The following is a 25,222-nucleotide window of genomic DNA, read 5'->3' as shown; positions in this document are numbered from 1 at the left end:
TACTCGAGTATATACGGTAGTCTAGCGTAAACTTAGTTAACAAACAAAAAATAAAACTTTGACAAAAAAAAAAAAAAGAAACACAAACATAAAATAAAATTACCACCATTTAAAAAATGTATTATAGTTAGATTGAGTAGCTTTGAGTCAGTCTGTTAGAGCAAATTTAGTTTTAAGATCTCCCTCCCAGTTTAACATGCTCGTAGTTTTAGTTTGAGTGTGTGTGTTTTGCAATTTTTTGTAGAACTATGAGAGTCCCTTAGGTTTGATAAAGGAAGTGGTTAGGTAATCCCATATGTCTGGTCTTAAGGTAAAGAAGGTATTATGGGTTTTTGATGTGGTAGTGGTGTTGTTGGTTATTTGCGTATGATGGTGTTAGTGGACTTTTGGCTATGAATTGTGTATATGTAGTATTCTTAGGGAAAGTTTTCTCATCTATTTTTTTATGAGGGGATGAGGTATTCGTACATACCTAGGGTGATGACTTTCTTATGTAAGGATTTGCTGCTGTCAGTTTGTACATTTAAAGCCCTCCACGCGGTCACTGTTGCGTCAATGCAAGGGAATTTGGGACAATGTAATGGTCTGAGTGTTAAGGTAGCTAATAGAAGTGATGGTAGATCTCTTTGTGTGACTATTGCTCATTCTATTTGTACCCATAGTTTATCTGTTGTCTGATTGAACCATGACTTAGCTTGGTCCAATAACACTGCAATGTAATATTTGTGTAGGTTAGGAAATCCCGTTCCTCCTCTCTGTCCTTGTTTTTGTAATATAGAGTATGAGAGTCTCGCTAGTTTACCAGCCCATACAAATTTCCTTAAGAGTTTGTCAACCGTAGTAAAGAAGTGTTCAGGCAAAATGATAGGAATAGTTCGAAAATAATATATTATTTTTGGCAATACATTCATTTTGAAAGCGGCTATCCTCCCTAGCCAGGTGAGTTCGTGCGATGAGATGTGTGCTAGGTCATTCTCTATTGTATTTAGTAGGGCAGGCTAGTTATGGTCCAATACAGAGCTGGAGAGGTAGGAGAGGTTTATCCCTAGGTACTTCAAATATTTTGTGGCCCATTGAAAAGGAAATTTAGACTTCAAAATATTAAGATTATTGTTGCGAATGTGTATAGGAAGAATAGAGGATTTGTTGATGTTAAGTTTATAATATGAAATATTTCCAAATTCGCTAAGTAAATGTTGTGTTCTATCAAGAGAAGTTGCTGGCGAGGTTAAGCTCAATACCACATGGTCCGCAAATAATCCAATTTTATGGTCTATGTCTGATACTTTAATGCCAGTAATGAGGGTGTCTTGTCTGATAGCTTCCGCCAGGGGCTCCATCACCAGTGAAAAAATCAGTGGCAATAGGGGACAACCCTGGCGAGTCCCATTTGTTATATAGAATTTATCAGACATGGTGTTAGAAGTATATACTTGTGCAGTTGGGACCGTATATAATGCAGAGATGGCTGAATGAATAGGGCCCTTAAGGCCAAACTTGTTGAGTGTCGCAGATAGGTACCCCCAGTGAACCCGATTGAACGCTTTTTCTGCATCAAGTGTCAGGACCACTGTGGGCACCTTACGAACTTCTGCAATTTTGAGGAGGTTGTACATTCTTCGAGTTCCATCTGGGGCTTGCCTACCTTTCACAAATCCCACTTGATCCGCTTTTATTAGGTGAGGGGTTACTTCTGCTAGATGGTTAGCTAAAATTTTTGAGTATACTTTTAAGTCTGTATTAAGAAGGGATATGGGCCGAAAATTTTGAGGGGCATCTGGTTTTTTCCCTGGTTTTGGGAGGGCCACTATAACTGCTTGGAGCATTTCTTTCGGGAATGAGGTAGAGGTGGTAGCTTTGTGGAAGAGTTTGTTCATATATGGCACTAGAATGTTTGAGAAAGCTTTGTAATAATCTGCTGAGAAGCCGTCAGCGCTTGGTGATTTATTGTAGGGTAGGGATTGTATGGCTTGCAAGATTTCTTTATCTGTTATGGCAGAGTTTAGGTAGTGTAGCTTTTCATTGTCTAGGGAAGGAAGGTCGACAGATTGAAGAAAGTCGCTAATCGCTATGTCAGTAGTTTGGGGTGTTGAGGGATCTGACTTTAAATTATATAGTTGCTTATAGTATTTGCAAAATGCATTGGCTATATCTAGGGGGTGGTATCCTGTTTTTGACGTAGTGGGATCTGTAATATGTGAAAGTTTAGATTTTTGCTGTTTCTTGCGGATGTAGGCCGTTAAGAATTTTCCAGCCTTGTTTCCTTGGGTGTAGTAAGTGGCTTTGAATCTCTGTAGGTGAAATTGGTGTTCTGAGATTAAGTATGATCGAACCGCCTGTCTGGTTTGAATCAATATTGAATGTACCTGAGTAGAGGGATTAGATTTGTGCTGCATTTCAAGAGATTTGGGTTTAGTCAATAATGTGGTCAGTACCTGTAATTTCCTCTTTTTTTCCCTAGAGGCTGCCTGGAGAAGTAGGCCCCTGCTATACGCTTTATACGGGCACCACAAAGTGAATATGGTGGTATCCGGGGTATCATTATGAAGGAAGAAATCTTTAATCTGATCACGCAATCTGTCCCTATGTTTGGGATTATTAAGTGGTGTCACCGAATTTTGTTCTTTAAGTGAAAGTGAGACAGGGGCATGATCAGACCAAGTAATTGAGTGAATTTTAGCTGATATTACATTGTTAAGAATAGATAAGTCAGCTGCAAAAAAGTTGATTCTTGAATATGACTTGTGGGGAGCTGAATAGTAAGTAAAGTCTTTTTCCCCTGAGTTGACACAACGCCATATGTCATATAAGTCGGATGAGTGTAAGAAGGATTGGATTTCGCTACGTGTTGAGCGTTTTGGGGTAGAGCAATCTAAGTGCTTATTAGGTACACAATTGAAATCACCACAACAGTATGCAAAAAAGGTAATTGTCTACAGTTCAGAGCATATAGGTTAATTATAGTATACATGGTATTGTTTACCTCACAAACTAGTATAATATATCTCCCTGCTTTATCTTTTATCATATCATGCAAGTGAAATGCTACATTCTGATTAATAACGATCAGCACTCCGCCTTTTTTCTTTGGGCCAGAGGCTGTAAAGACCTGAGGAAACATTTTGTTTGTGCATAATGGATGTTTCTGTTGAGCAAAATGAGTCTCCTGAATGCATAAAACATCACTCTTTAGGGTTTTCGCTTGTTGCCACATGGCCCTCCTTTTAAAGGGGCTGTTGAGGCCGTGAGCATTCAAAGTCACAAAGTTAAGAACCATTGATCCATAATGAAAGATTGCTATGTGTAGGCAGTTTTGGAAATCGTAATGGTTATGCATGAGGGTACCTGTAGTTGAGGGTATATTGACCTTGGATAAGGTGTATCCAACTGCTTGTAGAGGCATCAAAAAGTAAGTGGATTCCAGGAGGTTGTCATCAGATTGACTGTGGGTAGTCATCGGTGGTAAATTAAAAAAGAAAAAATAAAGAACGTCAACAATCAAATAAGAAAAGTAACATAAAAAAGCGAGGAAATAGTCCTTGATGTGCGAATAATATCGCATAAGAGCAACTGGGGGGTATAAGCTCTCAGTGTCCAGCTTCGACCCTTGTTTCAGGTCAGCAAACATCCTTTATAAGGCTTAATGTATGAAGCAGAAGAGCAAAGTCAAGTTTCATTGCTTGATTTCCATTCAGAGGATATGCGCCCAGGGGCTTTGGTGATAAGTGTATCTTCCCCGGATAAGACCCCATTTTTTTGTAAGTTGGAGACCTTCCTCTAGAGATCTAATGGCGTATGTGCGCCCTTCTTTGGTAACAAGGAGCTTAGTGGGGAAGCCCCATGAGTGTGCAAGTTGGTTATTGCGCATTAACTTTGTAAGCGGCACTAACTTTTTCCGAGCCACCATGGTGTGCTGGGAGAGGTCGGCATAAAATAGCGATGTTTGAGTAAGGATGGGGCAGTGGGGAGTTTTGTCTTGCAAACCGCATCAAGTCATCCTTTACGTGGAAGAAGTGTATGCGAGCTATGACGTTGCGTGGGATTTTATCTGGTAGATGCTGTGGCTTAGGTAGCCTATGAACCCGATCCACTATAATTTCACCGTTAGGTGTATCGGGAAGTAGATCCTAAATTAGTTGCTGAACATAACGTCGGAGGTCAGAAGGAGGTACAGATTCCGCCACCCCACACAATTTTATATTATTTCTGCGAGATCTGTCCTCTAAGTCCCCAATTTTGTTTTTTAAAGCCTCTAATTCATCATCTTTATCGTTGTGTGCGTCCGCTAGTTCGTTATGAGCAGTCGTGAATTCTGCCATTTTGTCCTCTACATGGCTGACTCTCTCTCCCACCTCTGTTATATCCGATTTCAATTGTGAAATACAGTCCATAAGATCTCTGTGCATTGATCCCCGCAGGGACACCAGCATCTCCTTCATTGTGGTGTCGCTAAGAGGTTGCCCAGTAGTTGGGAACTCATGGATTTGGTCATAGAACTCAGTGGTGCTATTCTGGGATATGTAGTCCTCCTTCCTTTCTCCCGCATATGTATGGGTGGAGGGGCACTTGAGAGCTGCCTTTTGTGGGCTGTGGGTGGGTGTATTGCATAGGGATGAGGGACTACTCTGGCTTGGAGAGAAAGATGGGGGTATGCTTGTGTCTCTCCTGTCCCCTCGTGTGTCATTCTGCCTGGCGCGCTGCTGCCTGTGAGCGGCGGCGCCATCTTGGGTAATTGGCGTGCTGGCAGAACCAAAAAAGTCTGTTAATTTGCGGGGACCCCCCTAGGGTTTTCTCTTACCCATCCCTTTTATTGGGTCGGCAGGGTTCTCGGGCACCTGTGGCTTGTGTTTGCCAGCGTTCCTGGTCGCTTCATATGGGCCGTTAGAGCTGGAGAACACGGAGCTCTCTCCTTATGCGGCCATCTCCTTCGGCTGCTAGCCACGCCCTCCCGAGGAACAGCATGTTTGCTATTTTAATGAGGAAATACACTAAGCCTTAGAATCACTTTAACCGATTCTGGACCAGCCGCCGTTACTGTGGCAGGTTGGCTCCCCTGTGCAAAACCACATAACGGTACGTTGGCTCAAGGGGTCCGGATAGCAGGCGTGCATGCACTGCACAGTGGGGGTCTCAATGCTCGTGGCCAACGGACGCGATAACCACCGTCCACGAGGGATCGTGAGCTGGAGACACAGAACAGAGATGAGTATATGTAAACACACACTTCCCTGTTCTGTTCTGACGGGAGTGACAGATTGTGTGTTTCTATTAGCTAGGAACCATGATCTGTCACTTCCTGTAGTTAGTCCCCCCCCCTTCAGTTAGAATCACCTCCCAGGGAACACAGTTAACTCCTTCACCGCCCCCTAGTGTTAACCCCTTCACTGCCAGTGAAATTTTTACAGTAATCAATGCATTTTTAATTGCACTGATAGCTGTATTAATGCCAATGGTTCCAAAAATCTGTCAAAATTGTCCGATGTGTCCGCCAAAATGTTGCAGTCATGATAAAAATCGCAGATCGCCGCCATTACTAGTAAAAAAAAAAAATAATAATAAAAATGCTATAAATCTATCCCCTATTTTGTAGACGCTATAACTTTTGTGCAAACCAATCAATATACGATTATTGCAATTTATTTTTATCAGAATAATGTAGAAGAATACATATTGGCCTAAACTGAGGAAAAAAATAGTTTTTGTTATATATTTTTGGGGGATATTTATTATAGCACAAACTAAAAAATAATGCTTTTTTTTTCAAAATTGTCGCTTTTTTTTGTTTATAGCGCAAACAATAAAAACCGCAGAGGCGCTCAAATACCACAAAAAGAAATCTCTACTTGTGGAAAAAAAGAACATCAGTTTTGTTTGGGTACAACGTCGCACGACCGCGCAATTGTCAGTTAAAGCGACGCAGTGCCGAATCGCAAAACGTGCTCTGGACAGGAAGGGGGTAAATTCTTCCGGGGCTGAAGTGATTAAACTGAATGTAATGTTTTACAAGGTGAGGGATCACATATACTTTAAGGAGCTAAAGAGGTCAAAGGGTGTGTGAGGTCCTTTTATTTTTAGACTTGTTTTTGGCTGCAAAATACCTGCACTGTGAACCACCTGGTGTTCTCAGCTCTGAAAACAAGGTAACTTTGTTAAGGAACTAAAGAAAAGTAAAAGGGATATCTCACCTTTGAGTCGACAGTGGTGACTCCCGGGCTTCTTATTCCATTGTTCCAAAAACTCTAGTAATAAAAGTTGCTCCTTACTATACTGTGATTTTAATGTCCTTTCAGCACTTTTGGTGTAGTTTTAGTTGTAGAGGAACAATCATTTGGGCTTCTAACAACAGAAGTAGTAGGGTACACCTGGAAATTGTCTGGAGGATATTTTACTACTGAAAGTCCTGAGAGATTTAGGAAGTCAGCATGTCATGCATCTCACTAACAAGCAGGAAAAAATAAAAGTCTACAGTGGAATTGTCTTTTAAGCAAAAAATATTCTTTTCTTCACCAGATGCACCAAAAGATGTGACGGTCAGCTTACCCAAAAACGAAAAATTTTTGGAGGGTAGTGATGTGATTTTAACATGTTCCAGCAGATCTAACCCTCCTCCACACAGATATGAATGGTACCGTGGGAATAGCAAAATTAATTTAAGACTTGAAGTTCAGAGCATCAAAGTACAGAATGTCAACAAAGACACGCATCCCTATTCTTGTGTTGCAATAAATACTGTTGGGAGAGGAGAATCACCACTGACACCGATACCTGTGCAATGTACGTATATCATAACTCTGCAGTAATAGGTGACCTAAGGGTTAAATTAAGGGTCAGATTAAGTTTAAGGGTCAGATATTGTGTAAAGTCCCTTTATATTTTTTTGTCTCCAAATCTCCTTCACTAAGAACCACCTGGAGCCGAGTTCTCAGCTCTAAAAAATAAGGTAACTTTTTAAGAATCTAAAGAAAAGCAAAAATGATATCTCATCTTTGGGTCAGCAATAGTGACTCCCTGACTTCTTATTCCATTGTTTCAAAGACTTCAGTAATGACATTTCCTCCTCAGTAAATGGTGTCATCATTTTTTTTTTACTTATTTACTTTTAGAGGAGCCATCGTTTGTCCTTTAAATGACAGCAATAGTTGGGTACATCTGCAAACTGTGAATATTTTACTATTTAAAGGGACACTGTCATGAAAGGACCATGCAGGTTGCCAACAATGAACTCTCCTTTGGAAATGCTAGTCCCTGTCAAATGAAAGCTTTGGCTTCAATGCCGTCTGAGTAGCTAACCCGGAACAAGCACAAAAACAATGAGTTCTGACACTTTTCTGAAAAATGATTTAAATCATGCTTGTTCTGGGTCTGTGATTCAGAAGTACTTAAAGTGGATGTAAACCCCATTCATGAAATGTGACCTGGGCACATCTATCTGTAGTGCTTACTTATCTCTCTCCAAAGCCCCGAGTCTTGTGTCTTTCTGCTGCTCGGTTCTATAACTTCTGACAAGCTCTCCGACAACCAAGATAAAACCAGGCTGAAATTTGTGTCGGGGAGGGTACATAGAAATAGATTAGCAGAGAGCTGGTCTATTCACAGCACAGCTCTGCACATTTCTTCCTTCCTCTGCCTATGTGGATAGGGGGTATGTGCAGGTGGAACTGGAAGAGAAAATTCTAACACGATGTGTACTTTCTAAACAGTCTAGAAACTTGAAGACAGCAGATATACATGTAAACATTATGTAGGGAGAACTGTTTCACCTCTGTGTATCATCTGAGGCTGTGGTATATGTGAGGGTTTACATCCACTTTAAGTGAGACACAGCCAGGCACCTAGCATTTTCAGGAGGAGACCAGCAATGCTTCGTACTTCCCTCATAACAATTTAGGGCTCTGAGAGATATAGGAAGTCAACATGTCATGCAGCTCATCAGCAAAAAAAAACAAAAAAAAACAGAAATAACAGTTTTAAGTGGAGTTACCCTTTAAGCAAAAAAATATTCTCTTCTTCACCAGATGCACCAAAAGATGTGATGGTCAGCTTCTCCAAAAATGAAGAGCTTTTGGAAGGTAGTGATGTGATTTTAACATGTTCCAGCAGATCTAACCCTCCTCCACACAGATATGAATGGTACCGTGGGAATAGCAAAATTAAGTTAAACTCTCAAGAGCAGAATTTAAGAGTACAGAATATCAGCAAAGACACTGAACGTTTTTCTTGTGTTGCAATAAATATTCGTGGGAGAGGAGAATCACCACCAATAGAGATGCCTGTGCCATGTATGTATATCATAACTCAACAGTAATCAGGAAAAACTTATGGATTGTAATATTTTATTTTACAACACATTTTATGTGTTTTGTAGATGCTGTTACTGGAGTTCAAGTCGTTGTGCTTCACCCAACAGAGGGAGCCACTGAGCTAAAGTGCAATTTTGTGAGAAGCAACCCCAGTGTGACTCATTACACCTGGATGAAGGATGGAAAAATCCTGTTAAATAAAACTGAACAGATCCTGGTATTAGACAACAGTGAGGATAAATCAGGGATGTACTCCTGCATTGCTCACAGCACAGCTGGAAGCTCCACCTCCGCAGAGCTGGAATTTAAAGGTCAGAAATAAAATAAATTTTTGTTTACACTTTTAAGGAAACCCTTTTAGTTTTTCCAGCCATGTCCTTTTGTCCCTTCCTGAGGCACACTAGCAATCCTGTACTAAAAATCACCTAAAAATCACCATGTATTGTTTAACAGGGGCGTGTAATTACAATTTTTGATCTAATATTTCACAGCAGGGCCCATTCCAGCGCCCACCGAGAGTAACTGTGAGGGCTTACAGTGTTTTGGCATCAGCACCACCACCACCACCAAAGGCCCAATTTTTCTGCCCCTGTGCATGTAATTACATTTCTTGATCTAATATTTCACAGCAGGGCCCGTTCCTGTGCTCAACCAGAGTAACTGTGAGGGGTTACAGTGTTCTGGTACCACCAACACCTAAGGCCCAATTTTTCTGCCCCTGTTTAACAGGGACATGTAGTTACAATTCTTGATATAATATTTCACAGCGGGGGCCGTTTCTGCACCCAACAAGATTTACTGTGAGGGCTTACAGTGTTCTGGTACCACCAACACCTAAGGCCCAATTTTCTGCAGAGTATATAGGGCAGGCCATATAGTATATACTGCTGTTCAGAGTATATAGTGCCCGGGGGCCCCCACACCATTTTTTTTTAAACATTTGGGTGCGGGGTAACCCTTTATATCCATACCAGACCCAAAAAGGCCTGGTAATGGACTGGGGGGGGCGACCCATGCCATTTTTTCAATGATTGTCATCTATATTGCCGGGACCAGACAATACATTACAGCCACGATCAGTTTTAACTGACTTTTTTCCTTTAGAAATGTCATTTTTCTGCAGGGATTGTTCTAAAGACGGTAAAACTGCACCACTTTACAGTCATACTATAGACACCCCTCAGGCACTATTTTTAAAGGATTATTTCATTTTTATTTTTTCACTTTAAGCATTATTAAAATCACTGCTCCCAAAAAAACTGACGTTTTTAAAACTTTTTTTTGCATTGATCCATGTCTGCCGGGGCAGGACCCGGGTCCCCAAACCCTTTTTATGACAATAACTTGCATATAAGCCTTTAAAATTATCGCTTATGATTTTTCACGTTCGTGTCCCATAGACTTTAACAGCGTTTGCGTGTTCAAACTAATTTTTTGCCTGTTTGCATGTTCTGAACCGGGGGGATGTTCGGCTCATCCCTAAAGCTGGCCATAGGTGTGTGATGGAAGTTAAATGTATGGGTGCAATTTAAGTGTCAGACAATTATTATTTGAAGCAATTGATGTATGAACATACTTGACTCAGTTGGCTGGGAAAGTCAAACATCTTCAACTGTTACCTTGTGAAAGATAAGTCGGGGTTGTTCCCTGCTGTCTGTATCAGATCTTCACCCAATATAGCCAAATCTGGCCACTGCGTGACAATCATCTCATGTCTGTGGGTCCCTTTACCTTGAACCTGTAATGCACTCCTTGGCCTTTGCTGTCTTGTTCTTTATGTAACATTGCTCAACGTTTGTACATGATCATTCATTGTACCTACTAACTTTCTTCTGCATAGATAGCTACACCAATGAAGACTCAACTGGCAACTGGAAATACAGTTTTATTTTAATTCTGATTCTGGGGATTTTGGCTGGAGTCCTCTTTCTAATTGTGATTGTCCACTTTGTTACAAGGTAAGTCAGCCAAGTTGCCCAAGGGAACTACAGCCAGTTTTCAGTCCAACCTACTTTTAGTCCTAGGACACCTTTGTGACCATTGGACCTCAATGAAAAGAAGCACAATGACCTGTGTTGGCCCCTAAGAGACAATTAAAAGCTTGTCTATCTTACTTTCCCATATTTTCAGGAAATAACGGCAAAATAGAGCATTAACAGGAGGTTTGGCCAAAACAGTATCACCCACAATCCCCTGCAGCCCAGGCTACAACTCTGGTGGTCCAAAGAATGCGACTCAAAGGCTGTTCTCAGTTGCTTGGTAGCTGGTGCAGCTACAGTAAGATCGCAAGGCCTGGTCTGCGAAAAGCTAGAGTCTAGAACCAATGACTACACATGATTTTTTTCCTGGGTAGGTCACATGGTGGAAAAAAGCAGAAGAGAAGCGCCTCCAGGTCAGAACCAGTTTAAAAGCTTTATTGTACAAAATGAATTTATCCACTTACATGAAAGAAAGGCGAGTTGAGCACAGATCCCTCAGTTAGTGTTGTCACTGTGTGTGTGCTTGTAAGTAAGCTCAAATCCAGGGGAGAGTGGGGAGACAGTCCCGTCCAGCAGGATATGTGTATACACCGTCCCTGGGTTGAGAATGAGGCTTGGCCCGTGTGAGTGATGGAGCGCAGGTCTACAACGTAGTGACGTCACTGGTGTTGCGAGGACGTTTTGGCGCATGCGCACTGTATACCACAGGCGCGCGCCTTCCTCAATGCTTGAACCTTGTATTCAGGAGCGGTTGTCTGAGCACTGGTGCATCTCATTACCTGCATTTAGAGATTGGGTTGGGTGCAATGGATCTCTTTTGCCTGTATGTGCTAAAAAGTATTTGAGATGGATAAAACAACCCATTTTGTTACACATAAATCATAAAATGTTCTTGCATTTCAATCTGCATAAAAGTTTATAAAACGAGAATGAAATAAAACACCTTAGAATTAAAATGTTTTAACAAGCTTTTTTAAATTGAATTGAAATTAAATTGAAAGTTTTAATTCCGTATCATACACGTTGTAGTTTAAATTGATCTTTAATGGATTTGTGGTTTATGCATGAACTTAAATTTAGCTTTTTACCCCTCTTTAGTGATAAGAAATAAATATTACTGCTAAACAGTATTATTATTATTATTATTATATTTTTCTATAGAACTAAAGCATCTCAGACATCATCAAGGAGTGAGGTACGGTATGTCATTTAAAGAAAATGTAGTGTTTTTGCAAATTCTTTATTTTTCTTAATTACTGTTTATAAAACCCAAATCTTACAAGAAGTGACTAATTTCCAATCTGAGAAAGGCCCTATGCTTCACTTGTTCAGATACCCACCACCAAAAAACAAATCCCCAGTTCCCCCTTACATAATTCCCCAAGAAAATCTTCAATGGACCCTCCTGACACTACTCATAGTCCGCAGGAACATCTTCAATCACTGGATCTCTCTCACGCCTCCGACCATAGGCGTCGTTAATAGGGAGCTATTGAGGCTGGAGCCCCTAATGTGGGCTCAATAGCCCCGAGTGTCTAAGCGGGAAGTAGCAGTGGCGGCAGCCGCATTTTACTTTTGGTGTAATGCGCAGGGAGTCAGGACCGATCTGATCCCGAGCAGGGCTGGCCAGGATCACTATTCATAATGCAGCATACGCGTCTTATTGTGCCAGGCTAGGGGGGCGATAAAATGCTCCTGTGAAGACATTCCAGCGCTCTGTGCAGAAACAGTTCTCTCTCCGCCCCCGTTCTGTCAGCCTGCTTTCTCCTGCTTTCTGTCTCCAGCCTGCAGTGCCGCCCTAGCAGCATCAGTGATCAGAGGAGGGGAGAGAGCCAGAACAAGGAGCAGCCAGACGGCCCGAAAGTGCTGCATTAACATGGAACCGGCTGGGGCAGGTGAAATGGAAGCCCTGCATGTAACCCTGCCTGGGCTTGCTGCAATTTCCCCTCCCTCCTCCTGGATCGTCAGAGATCTGTTGTGAGAGGACAGGCAGCATTGCCACGCTCCTCGAGGTGAGTCCTCAGTCCACCACCGCCGCTGGCTCAGGCAGCACGTTCAGCTGAATTAAAAAAAAACTTTGAACCTGCTGTCTGCATTGCATTGTGTACACAGGGGAACAGATATGCCGGCGGGGGAGGACAGAGAGGAACTGATGTGCATGGGGGGAGAACAGATGTGCAGGGGGATACAGAGAGAAACTGATTTGTGTGTGTGTGTGTGGGGGGGGTTTACAGTGGGGGCCAGAAGTGCGTGGAGTCTACATTGGAGAACAGAGGTGCGGGGAGGATACATTGGAGAACAGAGGTGCGGGGGGGGGGTACGGTGGAGAACAGAGGTGCTTGGGGGGGATACAGTGGAGAACAGAGGTGCGGGGAGGATACAGTGGAGAACAGAGGTGCGGGGGGGTACGGTGGAGAACAGAGGTGCGGGGGGGGATACAGTGGAGAACAGAGGTGTGGGGGGTCTACATTGGAGAACAGAGGTGCGGGGAGGATACAGTGGAGAACAGAGGTGCAGGGGGGTACAGTGGAGAACAGAAGTGTGGGGGGGTCTACATTGGAGAACAGAGGTTCGGGAGGGAATACAGTGGAGAACTGAGTTACAGAGGAGATACAGTGGAGAACAGAGGTACTGGGGGGATACAGTAGAGAACAGAGGTGCCGGGGGATACAGTGGAGAACAGAGGTGCTGGGGGGGATACAGTGGAGAACAGAGGTGCTTGGGGGATACAGTGGAGAACAGAGGTGCTTGGGGGATATAGTGGAGAACAGAGGTGCCGGGGGATACAGTGGAGAACAGAGGTGCTGGGGGGATACAGTGGAGAACAGAGGTACTGGGGGGATACAGTGGAGAACAGAGGTGCTTGGGGGGATACAGTGGAGAACAGAGGTGCTTGGGGGATACAGTGGAGAACAGAGGTGCTTGGGGGATACAGTGGAGAATAGAGGTGCTGGGGGGGATACAGTGGAGAACAGAGGTGCTTGGGGGATACAGTGGAGAACAGAGGTGCTTGGGGGGATACAGTGGAGAACAGAGGTGCTGGGGGGGATACAGTGGAGAACAGAGGTGCTGGGGGGATACAGTGGAGAACAGAGGTGCTTGGGGGATACAGTGGAGAACAGAGGTGCTGGGGGGGATACAGTGGAGAACAGAGGTGCTTGGGGGATACAGTGGAGAACACAGGTGCTTGGGGGATACAGTGGAGAACAGAGGGGCTGGGGGGGATACAGTGGAGAACAGAGGTGCTGGGGGGGATACAGTGGAGAACAGAGGTGCTTGGGGGATGCAGTGAAGAACAGAGGTGCTGGGGGGATACAGTGGAGAACAGAGGTGCTTGGGGGATACAGTGGAGAATAGAGGTGCTGGGGGGGATACAGTGGAGAACAGAGGTGCTGGGGGGATACAGTGGAGAACAGAGGTGCTGGGGGGATACAGTGGAGAACAGAGGTGCTGGGGGGTATACAGTGGAGAACAGAGGTGCTGGGGGGGATACAGTGGAGAACAGAGGTGCTGGGGGCCTAACAGTGGAGAACAGAGGTGCTGGGGGATACAGTGGACAACAGAGGTGCGGGGGGAGATACAGTGGAGAACAAAGGTGCTGGGGGGGATACAGTGGAGGACAGAGGTGCTGGGGGGATACAGTGGAGAACAGAGGGGCTGGGGGGGATACAGTGGAAAACAGAGGTGCCGGGGGGATACAGTGGAGAATAGAGGTGCGGGGGGGATACAGTGGGGAACAGAGTTGCTGGGGGGGTGCAGAGGGGAACAGGCATTCAGGGTGGTACAATGATGAAAAGGTGCACAGGGGACTACAGTGATGAAGCAATTGTGGTGAAAATACAGGAATTGGGGTAATCTGAGGTGTGGAGGTTCAAGTTCACCTTTGTAAAAAAATAATAAATGCAGATCTTTTTGCAGGTAAAAAAATGTTAATTTATTATTATTTTTACTAGGAGACTGTAAAGCATTGTCAGTGTATCTGCCTGATCGTATGGACAGTCAGTTACACAGTTAGCCTGTCCATATACTACCCAGGTCGGTGTATGTAAGTCAGTGTATGTAGGTCAGGTAGGTCAGTGTATGTAGGTCAGGTAGGTCAGTGTATGTAGGTCAGTGTATGTAGGTCAGGTAGGTCAGTGTATGTAGGTCAGGTAGGTCAGTGTATGTAGGTCAGGTAGGTCAGTGTATGTAAGTCAGTGTATGTAGGTCAGGTACGTCAGTGTATGTAGGTCAGTATATGTATGTCAGGTAGGTCAGTGTATGTAGGTCAGTGTATGTAGGTCAGTGTATATATGTCAGGTAGGTCAGTGTATGTATTTCAGGTAGGTCAGTGTATGTATTTCAGGTAGGTCAGAGTATGTAGGTCAGGTAGGTCAGTGTAGGTCAGGTAGGTCAGTGTATGTAGGTCAGTTAGGTCAGGGTATGTATGTATGTCAGGTAGGTAGGTCAGTGTATGTATGCATGGGTCAGTGTATGTATGCATGTCTGTCAGGTAGGTAGGCCAGTGTATGTATGTCAGGTAGGTAGGTCAGTGTAATGGTCAGTGTGTCAGGTAGGTGAATTTAGTGGACAGCATTGATGGGCACCGGTAAGCCAGGCAGTAACCAGCAAGTGAGCTTACCCCCATCTACACAACCCCACTGCCCAGCCAAAAAAAAAGCCTGTGTCACATACACACACACCCGCCGTTGCCAGCCTTGGACTTTGGGCTGAAGCCCCTGGTCTTTTTGCCACTTAGCAATGTCCCTGCCTCCGACCATATCCGAAACAATAAGAAATCTCAAAACCCTGCTATGTCAAGAAAAATTGGATGCCATGATCCTAAAAAAATGGACAAATAACAATTTCAAAAAAAGATGGTCGCCCTTTATCGAACACTGTTTGACATCTTCAGAAAAAACCTCCTTAAATTAACCTTCCTTCTCATTTACCAAAAAATTGACTCATTTCAACCATGAAACCTCTTCAAGTTCCACCATACCGAGCCATCTCTTAACTCCCACCTCACAGAGGATCACTCTTTATGATACTGTTTGGATGTCTACATTATACATTATACATATGATCGCTATATGTTAGGACCAATACAGCTAATAGGATTACATGTGGACTATTATTATTTTTATTACTCTATTCAGATTTTTCGTCTGGGGTCACCGAGGGGGGACAACCTCCAGCTGTCCCTATTCGGTTTCCCCTCTCCCCTCCACTCCTCAACCTCCACAAATTACCCTTCTCCCTTCTTATACTCACCCCCAGCTATCCCCTCTTCTTTTTGTAGTATTTGCTATTATTTTTGCCGAGATTGTATACCTTTTCCGACAACAATGTATGACATCTACTTCTTGTCAAAATTAATAAAATATATTAAAAAAATCAATAAAAAAAACCCCCAAATCTTAAGGAACTGCTTTTCTTTCTCTCTTTCTCCCCATTCCCAGAATTCGCAACAACCAGACGCCCCATATACGGATCTTGTGAAAACAGAGGTTTCAAGTGATTATGATACTATAAAGGTAATGAAGTAACCAATGTATTTCAATTCATCCGAAGAAATATACAGGTTCACCAAACAGCACAAATCATACTATTTATTCATTGACAAGATTCAACTTCTTCAGTTGAACTTACAAAGGCTCTTGTGCGACTTGTCATGTGACTTTTGCACCCCCCCCATGTTGAGGGCATGTGGCCTGGTATGGTTGGGGGGGGGGGCTCACTTGTCCACCCCCCTTCCTTTCCTGGCCTGCAGGGCTGCAAGCTCAGATAAGGGACTGGTATGGATTTTGGTGGGGACTCCATGCTGTGTTTTATTTTATTTTTTGTTGTTTTCATTTTGCTGGGGGGTTCCCCTTAAAATCCATACCACACCCGAAGGGCCTGGAATGCATGGGACCCCACGCCATTTTTTTCATAAATTTTATATTGCTAGCTTTCTTTTTTTACATTCAGCTGACTATGGGGAAACCCGCTGACAGCTGATGAGTCATCGGTTGTTAACGACATGGCAGCCGGCTTCCTGGCCCGCTCCTTAACAACCTGCTATTCTTCACACAGAATCAGTTGATCAATTTTTCGACTGCAAATTCAAATTGTACTGAAAATTTGGAATTTGTTAGAAAATAAAGAAACCAATTACTTTTTCTTTTATCTCCTTTCTCTCTTCTACCTTTTCCCCCTATTCTCTCTCTCCTCTTTCAATTTACTCTTTATATAGTTCTGGTAGCAGAACTTTTATTTCCTTGGTTATCATTAAACCAAAGGTACATAGTTCCAATATGTAGTATAGGATTTTAGATTCTGTAATATTTTTTTTTTTTTTTTTACTTAAAAACTATACTCTTGATAATAATTAAGACCTTTTTTTTTATCTAAAGGTCATCTTATATTAACCTGGTCTAAGTTGGTTTTATCCCTGCTTATACAATGTATGACGTAATCTTTTGAGTCGTTAGATCCATTGCTAAAATTGTGTAGCACTAACTCTCGGTGGAGCTGCTGGTTTATAGCGGGCTTGTTACCTTCACTCTCAACACCTCTGTTTCACCGGCACCGGGTCTAGGGTTCCGTTGAGTTTACCTCTGGACGATATAAGCACCAAACACTTGAGTAGGTTTTCCAATGCTTTAATAAAACAAGGGAAGTAGCAGGAAAGAGGTAGTAGGAAAGCTGCAGGGAAGCTCAAATACCTTTCTGTTGTATTTCTTCAGAACATTCTTTGTAATTGAACACTTGTAGTTGAACAGTCCCCCTTTCGTAGGATTCAATCTTTGCCCGCCTGGATAGACATCTCTCACTTGCCTAGCAGCCAGTACGTAGCACGAACAAAAGTCTCTGCCACAGACTTATCTGGCATAAAACCCGTACGATCCTCTGCCACAGGATGTATTGGTTTGTGATGAATGTCAGATACAGTACTTGAACCTTTAAGCCAACCCGGCAGTACTATACTGTGAGATTACTTCGGAATGCGTCCTCCAACCGAGTCACCAGGCCCCTCTCCAGACCAGCACTCTGAATGATCCTTCCATGACAAGTCCTCCCCTGGGATCTCCTCGGTTGTCCAGCTTCTTCACTCAGGAAAGACAGCGGAGGACCACAAGGTGGTATTCCTAGTGCATACCTGAGTTATCTCTGGGACAGAGGAGCATCCATACACCTCAACATGTTGTTTTTCCAACACCTGCCGATGGTGACAACGACACCCACCGGCACAATGTGGAACTGCATGCAACGTCAGCCAAGCTAGAACAGAGGCAAATCTAACTTCCTATAATAAGTGACCCACTAAATTTACCTATCAACGGTAGATAAAATCTACCAGCGCTACAATTGTTTTATTTAACTACTTTTCGTTTATGTTGGAACTACAACTTAATATTATTACCATACATGTGATCTTTTCTTTTGCTGCCACCATATGTACTTATGTACGCTAATTGTTAAAATTCAATAAACAAATTTGATAATGAAAATAAAAAAAAGAAACCAAACAAAACAAATGCATTTTTTCATTCTGCACATGTCTAATGACTTTGTAGAGCACAAACAAAATGATTATATTGGTCAAAGCCAAAGTCATAAAAAAAGTCACAATCATCCAATGTTGCATCAAGTCACAGGGTAAAGTCACAATGGAAATTGCACAATATTTAAGTGTGAATGGACTCTCAAACACATTGACACCAACCGAGCACTGAAACCCCAACCAGGGAAACAACTACACAGTAGAGCAGTTCCTTATTGCTCCTATGCTGGTCTGGATGCAGATTTTTTTTTTGACCAGATTGGGTATTTTTTTTTCTTCTCAGACCAGTTACAGGAGAGATTCATCTGCTGATCTGTTTAGATACATATCTCCTGGCTGGAGATAAAGTGCTTGAATTTGTGCCTGGGCACACAGGAATCTTCATAAGAGCAATGGAAGAATTTGTATATTGGCAATTAATAGTACGATCTGTGCTATTCGTTGCAAATGGATTTTGCTCTGTTTTTAAATTCTTCAGTATTCCTGGATACGTACATGGGCTGCAAAGTTCAAAGTGGTTGTAAAGGCAGAAGGTTCTTTCATCTTAATGGCTTCTATGCATTAAGATAAAAAAAAACCTTCTGTGTGTAGCAGCCTCCCCAGCCTCCCCTAATTACTTACCTGAGCCTCTTCTCTATGCAGCGATGTCCATGAATACCTAAGCTTTTACTCCTCCTGATTGGCTGAGACACAGCAGCGGTGCCATTGGCTCCTGCGGCTGTCAATCAAAGCCAGTCAGCCAATCAGGGGAGAAAGGGGGCGGGCCAGGTCGGGGCTCTGTGTCTGAATAGATAAACTGAGTTCTGACTCGGCTCGGGTGCCCCCTTAGAAAGTTGCTGGCTGAGGGGGCAGGAACAGCAAAGAGGGACCCAAGAAGAGGAGGATCTGGGCTGCTCTGTGCAAAACCAACTGCACAGAGAAGGTAAGTATGACATGTTTGTTATTTTTCCAAAAAAAACACCAGACTTTACAATCACTTTAACTTAAGGATCTCCTAGATTGATTTTGGCTAGTGCACTGACTATTGGAAGTCTGACAGTTTTAGTGGTGAGCATTTTCTATTTCAAATCTGTTGCCATTGTGGCATCTACAACATAGAAGTACACCATTCCAAAGAAACAGCTTAGGTTAAATGTACTAAACCTAGACTTCTAATATGCACGGCAATGTTAAGTGATAGAGAGTCATACAATCTTCTTTGCTAGTTGCCCATCTAGAGAAGACTCCAGCTTTAATCAAATAAATAATGCATCTATTTTTTTTTTTTACTGCAGACATCATTCCCACTTCAACCTGCCACTGAAAGAAGAGTCGTGCCTTCAGATCATCATTATGAAAATATTGAAAGAAAATAACAAAAGAAACTCCTGAGTTTCTAGGGATCTACTGTCTGAATTTGTAAATGCCCATAAATATATTATTTATGCACCTCCTGCACCTGGTTTGTTGGCTGTGAAACCCCAGAAGGAGGAAGTGAGGAGAGGGAGTCTCAGCCGAATGTTCTGTCCAGGTTGTTAGATCCTGGACCAGGGAAGACTATTTCACAAATATTCCTATGGTCCAGTAGCTTAACTGCAGGCTGCTCAGTGTATGTTTGCATTATTGTGACAAACAGAATATCTCTGCTCTGTATCTGTTATGGCTATTTCACATGCACAGTGCCAGAAAACTAGGTCTGTGCTACTATGTGTAGTGGTCACCTTCCAGTATTTTGGTAAGTAAACCTGTTTATTGCAATAGAGTTTGTTTGCAGATCTAGTTTTCGTTAACCCAGTTCCTTCTGATCTAGGATTCTATAGCTAGTTTTAGCTTAGGGCTCGATAACCAGCATAGGCTAGAACCAAGTTAGGCTTCTGTGGCCACGTTATGGCTTAGAGGTCTAGTGGCATGTCAGATTAGAAACTATTAGGGAGTGACTAAAGAGTAGATAGGCTGATTGGCAGTTCCAGTGCCACACCACAATTCCTGCCGGTGAGAAGCTCCATTCCATACCGTTTGGACAACAGGTCTAGGAATCATGTATCATATCTTAAGTGCCACCTACCCTAATGTTATTGGTGTTTAAAAAATGATTTGTATGAATAAATTAAATGGAATATAAAGCCAAAATGTTTATTTTTAAGATGTACAGTATCTCACAAAAGTAAGTACACCCCTCACATTTTTGTAAATATTTTATTATATCTTTTAATGTGACAACACTGACACTTTGGTACAATGTAAAGTAGTGAGTGTACAGCTTGTATAACAGTGTAAATTTGCTGTCCACTCAAAATAAATCAACACACAGCCATTAATGTCTAAACCGCTGGCAACAAAAGTGAGTACACCCCTAAGGAAAAATGTCCAAATTGGCCACAAATTGGGCCCAAAATTTTGTGTGGCCACTATTATTTTCCAGCACTGCCTTAACCCTTTTGGACATGGAGTTTACCAGAGCTTTACAGGTGAAATAAAGGCAGGTAGAATGGGCTCTTAACCACTCCCTAAAGTCCATCCAAAAGTGGAACTTCCGCTTTAAGGACTCCTGACCCCCTGACATGCCACATTTGGCATGTCCTTTTTTATTTGGGGGGGGGGGACGGGTGCCTAGTTTTGACAGGCACCTGCTTCCACTTCCACTTCGGCTTGAGCAGAAGTTCTCCTCTCCCCCTCCCTGCAATCTTCTGGGGCAGTTCAGAGGTCCCACAAGATTGCCCAGCCATTCAGGACTTCAGGACTCTCCCACATGCACATTGCCCACCCAGCTGTGAAGCTGCAAAGTGTCACAGCCGGGTGCCCACACTAGTGATGCTGGTGCCGGGAGAGGCAGGGGAGAGAACCGAGGCTTCGGGTGGCTGCATCACTGGATCGTGGTACAGATGAGTGTGTGTTTTTTTAAATTTTTTTGTAGCTCCTGACTTTTAATAAACACAAAAACAACTGGAACTCCGCTTTAAGAACAAGTCTGGCTTTAGATATACCGTATCTATCAGCGTATAACACACTTTTTCCCCTTAAAATCAGGGGAAAATTGTGGGTGCATGTTATACGCCGAACCGCTGCCTCGAAGAGGAAGGAGGGACCGAGCGCCCCTGAAATAGAGAGAGCCAAGTGTAATGTGTACACGGCTAGGCTCGGCTCCGCTCACACTCACACCCAGTCCCGCCTCCTAGCATTTACATTCCACTATTGGACCCGTCTTGTGTCCATCATAGGAGCCGGGCCAAGAGGCGGGACTGGAGCCGAGTACACAGGACACCCGGCTCTGTCTATTTTGGCAGCAACATTTAAAAACGATCATGCGTTTCTACAAGAGGCATGGGAAGGCCTCTCCATAGTGGTTCCTCTCCATGGTGATTCTTCATGATGACTTGGCTCATGTCACCCATGTGTGACATGAGCCTAACACTCCTACATGTAGACATCAGTAGGCATGTGTTAGCATATGATGTATTGACATGGATGGGCATTTAAAATGTAAGTTGAAAAACAGTGTCAGATATTGCACTAGATTTATGTTGCCCTCTTTTACTTTTATAATAAAAAAAATTACAAAAGAAGTTGTATTACTTAGATAGCTACATTATCTATATCAGTGATCACTAACTTGTGATCTGAACTACTTTTTCTGTTCATCAGCTATCCTTATTGCTAAGGTAATGTATTTTATGAATGGCCCAAGACAATTCCTCTTCTTCCAATGTGGCCCAGGAAGGTCAAAAGGTTGGACACCCCAATCTCAATGAAGAGAAGTAGCAACCTGGGTCTTCGAGTTGAGCGGACCTGATGGGGAAAATATTTTAAATAACCAGGGATGTAAGATCCAGAACACCCTTGAGCACCTAGAATAAAATATATGTGGCTCCTCCCATGGATAAATGGGTTTTAGTTTCAGCTCTGGAATTTAGTCCACCCAATCTCACTCAGACTACTGACTTTTGACACTCTCCGTGAGAAATTTGATATCCCCTCACACCTTTTCCATTTCTATTTACAAATTAGGCATTTTTTCCATTCCCTGACTCTGCTCCTGACTCTAGATAATACCACCCCCTTTGAATATCTATGTGCTCAGAGCCCACATCAGTTACACTTAATATCCTCTATCCACCATATCATTCATGAGTCTACCCCCATCACTGAGACCACCCATCTATATATGAGAAGATGGGCCCACCTGATAGGTCGACCCATTAGCTCTCAGTTGTGGGATAGGATCTGGTCTTCTACTTTTAAGTCTTCAAAATGCGTACTCCAGAGGGAGACGTCCATCAAGATTCTCATGTTTTGGTATAAAACTCCCGAAGTCATTCACAAATATGATTCCTCAATTTCAGCTAAATGCTGACACTGTGGGACAGGTGTAGGCTCGTTGTTTCACATTTTCTGGCAATGTCCTATGATTCAGCCCTTGTGGCATGAAGTTATGATACTAATTCAAAAGGTGGTAGATGTGTCCCTTCCGCTTGATTCCCTACATGATCTACTGGGTCTTCCTTTCTCAGGTATTCCCAAGAAAGGCAGTCAACTGATTTCATACACCCTTCTGGCTGCCAAAAGACTTATGCCCTGTACACACGGTCCGATTTTCCGACGGAAAATGTGTGATAGGACCTTGTTGTCGGAAATTCCGACCGTGTGTAGGCTCCATCACACATTTTCCATCGGATTTTCTGACACACAAAGTTTGAGAGCAGGCTATAAAATTTTCCGACAACAAAATCCGTTGTCGGAATTTCCGATCGTATGTACACAAATCCGATGCACAAAGTGCCACGCATGCTCAGAATAAATAAGGAGATCAAAGCTATTGGCTACTGCCCCGTTTATAGTCCCGACGTACGTGTTTTACGTCACCGCGTTCAGAATGATCGGATTTTCCGACAACTTTGTGTGACCGTGTGTATGCAAGACAAGTTTGAGCCAACATCCGTCGGAAAAAATCCTAGGATTTTGTTGTCAGAATGTCCAATCAATGTCCGACCGTGTGTACGGGGCATCATTCTATTATGCTGGCTAGCCAACACTTCTCCCCCATGGTCCAGATTTCTTCAATTGATAGCTGAGATTGGAAGGATGGAATACCTGACAGCCTCTGTACACGATAATATTCCCCAATTTAACAAAATTTGGGAACCTTGGAATCAATCGGAATACAGAACCCCTCTGCCAACTATTACATCATAAACTGTTATATCTCCTGCAGGTTTCTCCCCCCCCCGATACATACTGAATGGTACCCTTTAGAGCTCCTTGCTCCTACTTGTATACCCTAAAATTGCTCTTATATACATATATGACCTCTGTTTTGTTTCTTATTTTTGTCTATGAGTTGTCCCTCCTTCTTAGCGTGTTGTGCAGATCACAGCTGTGTTCTGCATATGTGGACATTTTTATTTATACCATCTTATATTTTGTTACATTTATTATGTTTGTACACTCTGTAACATTTTGCTTTTTGATAATCCAAAAAAATACAATTAAAAAAACAAAACATTTGTGGCTATGAAAAAGACCAATAGTAATTGGCCTCATCCCACTATCAACTAAATTCAAACCCCGTACGGGACAACACTAAAAAAAATTCTTAGCATATCACCATCATAGCCATTGCCCACTGAACTACAAACTAGCCTATGTCATCACCACCTTATCTCCAATCGTAGTAATTTTGGGAGCCAAAAACTTTATTCCAATCAAATATTCACAGTAGGCTACCTTTTCCCACCTGAGTACAAGCCTTTAATACATTACTAGGACATTTATCAGTTCTGTGATAATTTGACTGAAAATGACTCAGTCGTGCAACACTGTACCCAATTGATCTTAAACCTGCTGTTTTTAAACATATGTGGGGGTAATAAAGTGATACATCTTGATATTACCAGTACCTATTTACTCAATGCAAGTTCATTTTTTAGATTTTACAAAATATTTTTTTTCTTTGGACTTAAAATTTTTGAATTGATCTTTTCTGAAGCTATAGATTTGGTAAACAGCTACAATAATATGGTAATAAATTGCATCTGCAATCATTTTATTTTATGGGTCCTCTGCGTTCAGAAAATATGTAGTGTTTTGGAGGTTTAAGTGCACTTTCATATGTGTGCAAAAAAAAAAAAAAAAAAAAAAGAAAAGATAGTATAATGTGAAACAGACCCATCCAAAAGAAGAACTTTCATTTCCAGGGTGTTACAAACCAAATTAGTTGCAATAAGAAATGCCTGTAAATGTGAAATAACACTGAAATTGTTCAAGGAAAGGAAATGACCATTATCATTAAATATGTTCACCAAAAGCTAATGAAATAGTTCCAAAGAAAGACAGAGGGGCTGATTCACTAAAGGCAAATAGACTGTTCACTTTGCAATGGAATTTTCCCTTAGCTTAGCGAGTGGGGTGAAGCTCTGCTAGCTGCCATCATCTCACCATGTGCAAGCAAAAATGCATTTTTTTTTCCTTGCACGTGATTGGGTATTCCTTGCAAACTGAACCTTCACCACATTCACTAAGCTCTGGGGAAATTCTCTTGCAAAGTGCAATGTCTTTTGCAAAGTGAACATCCTATTTATCTTTAGTAAATCAATTCCAGAGAACCAAAATAATTACTTACAGAATAAAAAGTTGTGAGACGGGTCTGAAGACTAAGGTTACAACATCCAAAAACTACTCAACATTTAAAATCTATCCCCTATTTTGTAGACGCTATAACTTTTGCGCAAACCAATAAATATACGCTTATTGGGATTTTTTTAATCAAAAATATGCAGAATACATATTGGCCCAAACTGATGAAGAAATTAGATTTTTTAATTTTTTTATTGTGTATGTTTTATAGCAGAAAGTAATAAATATTGGGTTTTTTCAAAATTGGCAGACTTTTTTTGTTTATAGTGCAAAAAATTTAAACCGCAGAGGTGATCAAATACCACCAAACGAAAGTTCTATTTGTGGGGAATTTGGGTACAGCAGTGCCGTATCTCAAAAAATGGCCTGGTCATTAAGTGGGCAAATCCTTCCGTTCCTTAAGTGATTAAATACATTTTGATACCTTTTAATCTACTTTTGAGTACTTCCTTCCCAACTGGGGTTACAGTGGCAGCCGTTAAAGTCAGTTTTTTTCACTTTCTTTACATATGTTTGGATGTGGTGCCACACTATGCGTGTGTTTGTCTCCATTGCCCAATGATGCAGATGCTGAGAGGACCTCACCACAAGACAGCCAATAGGAAGTGTCCACATCAAGAGGACCCCAGAAGTATGAGCCTACCTCGAGCAGACTCGGGACCAGAATGCCACATGACCATAGATTTAGGTGAAGAAAAGGGGTATTTAATTTGTTTTCATTGCAATGATTTTTTTTAGAGAGAGAACCCAGAGAGTAGCTTTAACATAATACCTGATGATCCTGCAATGAATGTCTTCAGGCACTT

The 25,222-nt window shown here is 42.3% G+C and overlaps 1 protein-coding gene across 3 annotated transcripts in view; it reads left to right on the top strand.

The window, feature by feature from the left end:
• LOC141110452 (B-cell receptor CD22-like) overlaps positions 1 to 25,222 on the top strand; it is a 112,026-nt gene that overhangs the window by 26,381 nt on the left and 60,423 nt on the right. For 2 of the 3 annotated variants that reach the window (XM_073601800.1, XM_073601802.1), the window contains 3 exons: positions 6,511 to 6,774; positions 8,016 to 8,279; positions 8,366 to 8,611. In XM_073601800.1, coding sequence (XP_073457901.1) covers positions 6,511 to 6,774; positions 8,016 to 8,279; positions 8,366 to 8,611 — 774 coding nt within the window. Of the gene's footprint in view, positions 1 to 6,510; positions 6,775 to 8,015; positions 8,280 to 8,365; positions 8,612 to 10,140; positions 10,259 to 11,440; positions 11,475 to 15,720; positions 15,796 to 19,081; positions 21,117 to 25,222 lie in introns of those variants that run through there. The other variant, XM_073601801.1, reaches the window with a different exon arrangement.

This window comes from Aquarana catesbeiana, linkage group LG10, assembly GCF_042186555.1.
Source record: "Aquarana catesbeiana isolate 2022-GZ linkage group LG10, ASM4218655v1, whole genome shotgun sequence".
Taxonomy (NCBI): Eukaryota; Metazoa; Chordata; class Amphibia; order Anura; family Ranidae; genus Aquarana; species Aquarana catesbeiana.
Note: the sequence above shows the minus strand (reverse complement) of the source record. Positions and strands in the feature narration are given on the sequence as shown.